General features: G+C 43.6%; 1 protein-coding gene across 9 annotated transcripts in view; it reads right to left on the bottom strand.

The window, feature by feature from the left end:
- Nucleotides 1-1,181: 1,181 nt before the first annotated feature.
- The window catches only part of cdk5rap2 (CDK5 regulatory subunit associated protein 2), a 30,501-nt gene continuing 22,219 nt past the window's right edge, over nucleotides 1,182-9,463 (bottom strand). For 4 of the 9 annotated variants that reach the window (XM_076088516.1, XM_076088537.1, XM_076088522.1 and 1 more), the window contains 14 exons: nucleotides 8,984-9,193; nucleotides 8,526-8,698; nucleotides 7,505-7,837; nucleotides 7,288-7,413; nucleotides 7,011-7,127; nucleotides 6,622-6,790; nucleotides 5,305-5,426; nucleotides 4,894-5,109; nucleotides 4,690-4,779; nucleotides 4,310-4,575; nucleotides 3,993-4,142; nucleotides 3,767-3,905; nucleotides 3,495-3,541; nucleotides 1,738-3,368 (listed from right to left, as the gene is read on the bottom strand). In XM_076088516.1, the coding sequence (XP_075944631.1) occupies nucleotides 3,210-3,368; nucleotides 3,495-3,541; nucleotides 3,767-3,905; nucleotides 3,993-4,142; nucleotides 4,310-4,575; nucleotides 4,690-4,779; nucleotides 4,894-5,109; nucleotides 5,305-5,426; nucleotides 6,622-6,790; nucleotides 7,011-7,127; nucleotides 7,288-7,413; nucleotides 7,505-7,837; nucleotides 8,526-8,698; nucleotides 8,984-9,193 (2,317 nt within the window). In that variant the 3' untranslated portion in view covers nucleotides 1,738-3,209. The other 5 variants (XM_076088546.1, XM_076088554.1, XM_076088530.1 and 2 more) reach the window with 5 other exon arrangements.

The raw sequence follows: 9,463 nt of genomic DNA, 5'->3' as shown, positions 1-9,463 counted from the left end.
CAGAGAGTTAAGAGAGAAGCTCTCATCACCTGAGACTTGCCACTGGCACAGCGCCACTTACACTGGCCGATAAAAGAAAGGTGGGAAAAAAAAGACTGAAAGATCGGACAAAGGAAACCAACAGCGAAGGATGAGTGATAGAGATAATGGTTGACAGGGAGCCAGAAAAATGAGGCAAAAGATTTATTATGTCGGGGGAGATCCTCTCCCACCCATTGTATGAGCCGCCTCTGCCTCAGGCCAAGTGTTCGGGTTGTGCTTTCTGTGAAAGCGGAGTGGTTGTCAGGTCCAAACTGCCCAGATGTGCAGCCAGACGGGGACCGTTGCGGGAGAGGAGCACTAGTATCCCTCTGCTTAGTTCTAAACAGAGGAAGCCTCTGCTCTACCCTTCTAAAGCCATATAGCAGTATTATATGTGCAGTCTTTTGTACTGTCACAGCTGTCTTCACATTTCTTTTTGGACTCGGTCACTGTCAACTCCGTCCATCAAAAGAAATGTCTAATTCACGATCAGTGACCTCATGATCAATGATATTATTATTATTACAGAACAATGCAGAGTAAGACTAAAATAATGATAAAACATGTCTAGCAAAAACAGAGTTTTCTTTATCGTGTTCATATGCACATTTTATATTAATATTAAAAAAGGGCTTCTGCATAAAACACTTGTCATCGACGAATTTGTGAATTTGTGATTGTCCTTCAGACCCGAGGCCGAGGCTTTGCTCTCCCTCATCGTCTCTTCTTTCCACTCACAATTCACTTGCATATAATTTAGTTGACATCTGTCGATTGCCTTGCTGGATGTTAAAATGTGTATTTGATGAATTATCTGTGTACAGAATATGTCCCGTCCACTCCACCACTACGGCATGTGCCTTATTTAATCTGTACATATGTGATCGATGAGTGTATGAGTGGATCTGGAGAACATTCCCAATAAAATGACTATGCATCTCGATGTCCTGTCTATTTATGTCAGACATGCTGTACAATGATATATATTTTATATTCATTACGGAGGTGTTATGAAAAGACATCTGGCCTGTTTTTGCGTAACAACTCGTACCAGCGTACTTTGATGTTAAAATGCGTGCAGGCTGGCCGGTCTGCTGCTGTTTTACAAAGCCAGCCCCGTTTCTTTACCCCAGTAGAACAAACTGAAGAACACAATTGGGTTTCATCATTAAATTCTTTTCTTTACTGCATTTGCACATAATTTCACTGAACACACGGAAGTCCAGAACCATCCCATACATGAACCGACCGATGAAAACAAAAAGGTAAAAACAAAACGTCTGTAATAAAATACACTTATGTTCTTATACGCATAATATAAAAACAATAAAGGAAAAGATTTAAATTGCAGTAATTACTATTTACAAAAGGCATTTTCTTTTAAAAGAAAGGAACTTTTACAACTTCAGTACCTAAAATAAATCAAACTCTATGCAGGTCAGGTGCAGTAGTACAAAAAGGCTTTGATATGGGGAGAGTAAGGTGACAGTTTTACAGCAGGACAGAAAGGCGGGATAAGGCCTGATGAACATTAAGTAGCTACATTATCAAACGGCAGATTTAGTAGCTGCGGTGTAAAGAGGCGTCGCTTTTGTGATCCTCTGAGGACTCGGAGTGTCTGCCTGCAGTTCTTCGAGTAACAGGAACACTTATCTGCTCAGGCGGAGGCTCTGCGGTGTCCCCTACTGGCCACTGACTGGGACCTCCTGAAACAGAAAACACAGGTTCCTGTAGCAGCAGAGTGACAACAGGCAGGCGCTAACAAGTCACTTTACATTTCTGGCCTTACACATGCAGGGTGATAACTGTTGGTGCTAAAGGCATAAAAAAAAAAAGATTAAACTACTGACATTTTACAACTGCCTGCAGGCACATGCGTCTGACATCTTGTTTTAAAGGAATAGTTCGACATTTTGGAAATGCTTTCTTACTGAGAGTTCAATGAGAGGGTTGATACACTCTCATATCTGTCTGTTTAATATCAAGCTAGAGCCACGAGACAGTTAGCTTAGCATAAAACACTGAAAACAAGTCTCCTAGTTGTAGCTTTGTATTTAACAGACAGCTGTGAGAGCATAACTCTTGGCAAGAAAGCGACGAAGCACATTTTCCTAAATGTCGAACTATTCCTTTAAATATTCACCTTCCAAGTAGAAAAAGCTCATTATGCATCAGAAATACTGATTTTGCCACACAGTCACTTGAACACAATCTGATACATTTCCAGTTCATTAGCAGGCTATTAAAATGTGATAATCAGTATTAAACACCATTTTTCGAGGTATTACATTTGGTAGCTTGTTTTCAATATCTATATTTGTCCAAAAAGGTTGAATAGTTAAGTTTGTGTGAATTTGTTATCATCGTGTAGGTGCTGGAGTCATCTGAAAAGCACAACTGTTGACATGACATCACCTCCCGCAGTTTCAAGTTTCATATACTACCTTTTATCAAAGTTTAAAGATTATTGTTCAAATACTGGTTGTACAAGAGTGACATTTTTGACCTCTAATTCCTTTTAAGCAAGAAGACAATACAAACAATCGATATACGTTAGCCTAACAGAAACACTCACCTCAATTTGATTCATGTTGATACAACTCTTGAATAGAGTTTCTTTTATTAGTTGATCTTAAATGCTTTCAGAAAATGAACAATAGCATAACTGGTGTAGTCCTAATAAATCCAGACATTTAAAATGACCAGTTTAAAGCCAACGCTAATGTGGGTGGGAGTAAAGGACCCAGTCTGCTTGTTTCATTGGTGCCCATACGGTCCCCATCCGTAGATGTGTACTTTTTAATGATTCAGCACAATTTTATAATTCATAGCACATTATTTCGTAGTGGGACGGACCCCAGTTTGAGAATCACTGTTATCGGGAACTCTTTCTGATAAACCTTACTTTGGGTTAGTCACTCGATTCATTATCGTGTGCTTTGCTGCCACCACTGTGTATCTGAATTATGCTGCATTGATACAATGCAACAAGGACAAACTGTGAACGTTACGTTGTGCTATGTTACAATCACTGCACAGTAAATGTAAGTTAAAGAGTGTCGCTGATTGGTCCGACTGGTTAGAACTTGTAGAGATGTCTTAAAATGTATTAAAAATTATTAAATTTAACTTCAGTCCATTTATTACTTAACTGTTTCCAACCCAATAAACTGGCAAATCTGAGTATCTCACGTTAATATTTGGGTATTTACTTCATGCAATGCATAAAACCAAATCAACAGGGTCTCATGCACCAGATCGCTCTCAAAGCCTGCACCTCGACCACACTGACCTTCGTCTGGTCCTCCAGACGGGCCTGTCAGGCCAAAGAGGGTGCAGTAATTTGTCTATCATTATTTCACACAGAGGATGAGAAGGAGAAGAAGCGTGATTCACAGAGGGAGGAGTTACCACTACGGACAAGAACATCAGTTTGGCATTTAATAACTGGGGAAGCTTTTAGGTAAACTCACCTCTAAATTCCCCCTGGCTTTCTTCAGCACTCCGTGGGTGAGATACACTAGATTGAGGAAAAATCATTCACATTAAATAATCACATATCACAGTTTATTCTCAATTTACAATTATATATATATATAAAAAAGAAAAGTAGCAAATCCTCACATTAGAGGAGCAGACAATAATTTAAGTTTTGCAGTTATTTGTAGTTGATAAAGGTGCCTCCTTGTAAAGAGGCATCTTCACTAGTTTACAGTAACTGCCTACGTAGATAAGATCATCTTACACTGATCGATGATGACTCTTTCCATTCCCTCCTTGAGCTGGTTGGTGGTCCGGAGGCGCTTAACGGCTCCACTCAGCATCCTCTCCTGCTGCGACAGCCTGCTCTTCAGTCTGGCGATCTCATTCTTCAGCAGCTCATCCTGATTTGGAGGATAAAAAGATATAAGACGTGGTTCCGTGGATACTTAAGTGGATTAGGCAGATACAGGGTATGTGTATCTGTGTACCTGCTGGTTGTTGAATACGTCCCCTGCCGTGTGACCAGCTGGCAAAGAGACTCTCCAAACCAGTTTGAGCATCCGACCAGCCTCTTCTAAAACGTGCTGCATGGTGTTCAAGCTGCCGGACAAACTCTTCAGATGCTGCTGTTCCATCACCTGCGAAGATGGACACATACTGGCATTAACAATAATGACTTATGTATCATTTGTACAAGCTGTGAAATATAAGAGGTTTTTTTAAACAAGCGGTATTAAAACCTTTTGATTTCATTTGTTTTACACGATGCAAACTGCAAATAAAACATCTTGGTTATGATCTGTACCTTGTTGTCGGAGGCCTGCTGTTTGAGTGTGTGCAGACTGTCCTGCAGTTGTTTGTCCATGCTGCGCGACACTTTACGTCCCTCTGAGATCTGCTTGCGGAGGGCGTTGTAGTCCTCAATCAGACCCAAAATATGCCGCCCGTTGCGATTGGCCCATATCCGGTGGCCCGGCACCAGACGAGAGGGAGCGCTAGAGCCGCTGTCTCCAGAGCTGCTGCTGAATGACCCACCGTCCACCTCGGAGTGAGCACGGCGGCATTTCTCCTCTGAAAAGACAAAATAAAATACTGTCATCTAACACGAGGTAAACCCTGCAAATCAGGGCTTGTATTTACTGATAGAATTTAACATGATGCCAATCACGGATGAGGTTTTCTTACCAGGGAGGACACTGGTGTGTTCGTGGTGACTCTGAAATGAGTGACGGAGAGGATCGCAGCCTTCCCGACCTGGTGACTTGCCTCCTTCATCTAAGATGAACGTACAACCAAACTGATGTGACCTGGCAGATTCTTGTGTGTGCTTACATGCTTCTGTTGACCCGTCAGAGGTAATTAGCATGTGAGACGGCGCCTTGTGTTTACCTGGAGAGGACAGCAAGTAGTTGATGTTAATGGTTTCAGAGCGGTTGGGTCCTCTGAGCAGCTGCTCCTCCAGTCTCTGTCGCAGTGCCGTGTTGGTCTGGATGCTCCTCTCCAGCTGCAGCCTCAGGTGTCTGATCTCCAACAGCAGCTCTCCCAGGTCCACGGTGCCAGAGGACGGGACAGAGCCGAGCTGCCGGGTTGCCTCGCTGGATTCTGCTAAGAGGAGGAATGAAGGGGAGGGAAACCCATAAGTCTCTCGTGACAGAAAACCACCAGGAAACAGAAGCAAACTAGAACAGACTGTCATGTAGCATTCTCTTGCTTTAATTCCACCACATGTATTGATGCTACATATAGTCTATCTATTTATTATCTTTGCTTTCTGCACAAAAACAAAAAAACTTGCAGTACCGTTGTGTTTGTGAGCTTCGGTCTTGATCTTTTCATAAACTTGCAGCTCCACCCGCAGTGACTGCAGAAGATGCTGGGAGTCAGACAGCTGCTGCATCTGTAGTTTCACCTCACACTGCAACCTGCAAGCAAACACAACACAACACAATCACAAACCACAACCGGACAATTAAGTTGAATCAACATCTCTCTGAAACAGCTTCAACAAAAACTGAGCATCAAAATCCTCGTGATGGTGGTTTCTATTACTGGACAACTTTATTATTCAGTGTGGCTTTGTGGCACAAAGGCAGTAAAACTGCCTGTGCCAAAGCACACTGACTGTAATCCTGCGGGCTTAATAATAATAACTAGACAATTCCTAAAGAAATGTTGACAGTGTGGCTTCTACTGCCCGAAGAGATCGCAATATATACACACGCCAATGTTACCGGTAGTGTCATTCAGGTTCAATTGAGATATCGCTTCTCTCTTTTCTGCATTTTAGATTCATACTCTTGGATTGAATCTTGTATTTGTGGGGCTTTTATTTTGACAGGGTGGGACTGGGTGGGTGAGCGAGTGGGAGAGGAGACTCAGAATGTCCTCCTGAAGGCTGGGAGAGGAGCCATTTGCGGACTGTCCATCACAAATACAAGATTGAATCCAAGAGTATGAATCTAAAATGCAGAAAAGAGAAAAGCGATATCTCAATCGAACCTCTAAACTCTACTACCGGTAACATCACGTGTGTAGCTATATATTGCGACGTCTTCGGGCAGTAGAAGCCACACTGTCAAAATTTCTTGCGGAATTTTCTAGTTTGTCAATGTTAGTCAGGTGTACTTCATAAACAGGCAAGTGAGTGACGAATACAGGTGAAAAGTCATCCTAAAATCAACGTGTCAAACAAAAACAATGAGCCTTGTGAATATAGTGCAGAAATCTGCAAAAGCACACACACTAAAGAGTCGGGGGTAAAGAAAGGGAGAGGAGAAGAGATCTGACGGCAAACTAGACTCCGGGTTTCAGGTGTCAGCCTCACTCATCTGTGTCAGTAAGACCCAGGGCAGGAGGTCACATACCAGCATTATGGTATGTATGCATTCACGTGTTCAAGGATGAGCCGACTAATGATAGATCATGTTTCCCAGTTGTACTAGTAGTATGGAATAATGGTAACAGTAATGGCTCTTTAGAAAGTTAACTAGTGGCCTTGTGTAGTTTCAGGTTGCATGAAGGAGAGAAGTAATGATAGTATGTGTGTGTACTGCGAGGAGACATTTAGAAGTGTGTGGTAGTGGGTGTGTACCTGTGTGTGTGTGTGTGTGTGTGTACCTGTGCACAGACTCCTGCAGCTGGGAGTTTTCTTGGCTGCTGTGCTCCAGCCTCTCCTGCAGTTGGTTGTTTTCTTGCATTAGAGCTTCACACTCCCTCCTGCTCTGCTCCAGCTTAGCCGTCCGCCTGGCCAGAGTCTCCCGAAGCTTGTCGCGCTCCTTCTGCTTGTCTGGGGAAAATAAAAACAATATACAGTTAGTAAGAGTTAGTAAAGTTAAAGCTGGTTTTAAGCACAGAGTCAGTGATGCGTGTACGTAAGGCAAAACAGCACCAGCCAAGACGGAGTATCTGGAAAATGATCGTCTCTCTCTATTTATTGGTCGACTGACTGAAAAGATGTGTTCGTGATTATAGGTTGAAATTATGTTGTACAAAAGTGTTCTTTTTACCTTTAGACATGAGGCTGAGCTGGTCCTTCAGGACTTTGTTTTGTCCCCAGAGGAATCGCACCTCATTGGCCAGCTGACCCTGCTCCTCGTTACCATGGATGAAGATGTTGGTGGCTGCTGAACATGCGCACATACACTCTCATCAGTCAACAAATAAGGGCTTTGAATAAAGGGGAGAGTATTTTTCTACAGAATTTCACAACCAAATTATTGGCATACAGTACTCCATAAAGCCTAAACATCACATTGACAGAGAGAGATGCTTTCAGGCGTGTACCTGGATCTTTCTCCACCTCTGCTAGTCTCTTCTCCAGCTGCTCCCTGAGTCGGTCGTTGGTGTTGATGCTCTCTTCCAGGCGCTGTCGCAACATGCGGATCTCCTGCAGATGTTCTGCCAGCAAGTCTGACAGACACACATGCACAAAGCATTCTGGTGAAATTCTCCAAACCCAAGCAAATATAAACCCGATGACATCACTATGCCACATGTTTACCTGAGTTCATAGTGCGAGGCTGTTCGGCAGCATTCTTCTGTGAGCCAATGTCTCCATCTCCTTTATGAGACAGAGTCCGAGGCCCTAATCCGTCTTGGTCGTGATCCTGTTCCTGATGGTGGGAGCTGGTCTGGGCCATAATTGAGCGGTGTAGGTCCAGTTCACTTCGCAGGGTGGCGTTGAGGTCCTCGCTGCCCCTCAGCTGATCCTGTAGTCGGCCGTTCTCCCTCTGCAGTCTGCTGGCAGCGTCCCTGTGACCGGACGCAGCGTCCTCTTGAGCTCCTCCTACGGGAGGGACATCCGTTCCTGTCCAATCAGAACGGTGTCGGTGTCCTAAACATGCACAGGTAGACAACAACAGATAAATGGATTAAAAATGAAAAGATATGTTCTTTTTTTTGTGGTCTAAAGGGTCTTTTTTTAACATAATTTCTGTCACTCATTATTAAATCCATAAATGAATACTAGTTCACAGGTTCAGTGTTGTAGAAGTAAGGGAAATGTGAGTTTGGGTCTACAAGCCCCTCTGCAGGACCTCTCACATATCCACATGCTTCACTTGTCGCAGTCATGGCCTTCACTGTCTCTTTTCTCCAGGGAAACACAAGTTGAATATTGAACCGGATAGCTGGCTCTGAATAATGCAACTTTCAGTGGAGGTGGATTGAAACTGGGCACCTGCTCTGCCCTTGTCCTGCGGGACGCCTCACTGCAATAGAAAGGAGCTGAGTGGAAAATAAGTGCCATTACAGGCAGTGACTAGACTGGCCTGGCCCGTGGACAAGAACTAAGGTAACCTCAACGATATACCACAAATATGCTTTTTTTTTTAAGTAACAGAGTTAATCTATGTGTGGTCTAAAATAACCAAACAGTCTATACCTGGCTGGGCCCAGCGTCTGTGACAGTTAAGACTCTGTCTTGCCGTTTGCGCATAATCACAAAGAAATGATTTTATTAAGACAATATATACATATATTACATCTAGAAATCTGCAGCTTATGTGAGCGTATCTGCTTACTGTCGGCTTGATTGCCACTTTGCGTGGTCGGGCTGCTGTGGCAGGAGGAGGAGGTCCTGTCTGAGTGGCACAGATCAGAGTGGGAGCTGTGTTGGCTGCTGGGGCCTTCGCCTCTGAACGGGCTCTGCAGACTCTGGATCAGACGGTTCTTCTCCTGCAGCTCTTTCGTCAACCTGGGAGGAGGAGGAGGAATATGTAGTTATGTTGGTCACTCTGTCTCCCAGAGGATGCAACAGCTGGATTTGATCATCACATCATCTCGCTGGGTGAGCAAAACAATGTAAAACAGGGAAGATAATTACACAGCACAAGGCACAGCACCCGGAAAAGAGACTTTGACAAATTAGACTTAAGGTGTTCCCAGAGGACTTCAGCAGAAACACACAGCTGGAAAATATTTTTTTAAAAAGGAGTTCACAGCAAATGTCATGCTGTCTGTCTGGATCAAACCCGCTCACAGGTCTAGCTGCTCCCTGGTGCACTCAGCCAGCGTGAGGTTCTGCTGGACGAGGAGGCCGATGTGCTGCTGCAGCAGCTCTCTCTCGCCCTCTAGCTCCAGACGCAGATGATCTATCTCCTGCTGGATTCTAGCCGGACTGTCAGGAGGATCTCTCATGCTCTCCTCACAGGACAGCAGGGACTGTGATCCCTGCTGAGGCTCCCCGAGACTTCCACATCAGTAATAATATAGATTAACATCGGTCACTACCAGCAACTTTCATTTCTAATCTGATGATACAAGGGTGCTGTTGAAAGGTTGACAACAAATCAAAATAGAAAAGCAATTTGTGAAACCACAATGCAATGATTTTACTATTGTTCTCCATCAAGCATAAGGCAAAACTGCACTCTTCTGATTATTTGTTTTCTGTCAATGGTAGGAAATAAAATGGTAAAACTATTGATGTTTTAAGCAAAGCTTAAATTGCTTTCTGAAT

The sequence above is a fragment of the Anarhichas minor genome, unplaced genomic scaffold (genome assembly GCF_050575085.1).
Source record: "Anarhichas minor isolate MPS153535 unplaced genomic scaffold, ASM5057508v1 ptg000002l, whole genome shotgun sequence".
Taxonomy (NCBI): Eukaryota; Metazoa; Chordata; class Actinopteri; order Perciformes; family Anarhichadidae; genus Anarhichas; species Anarhichas minor.
Note: the sequence above shows the minus strand (reverse complement) of the source record. Positions and strands in the feature narration are given on the sequence as shown.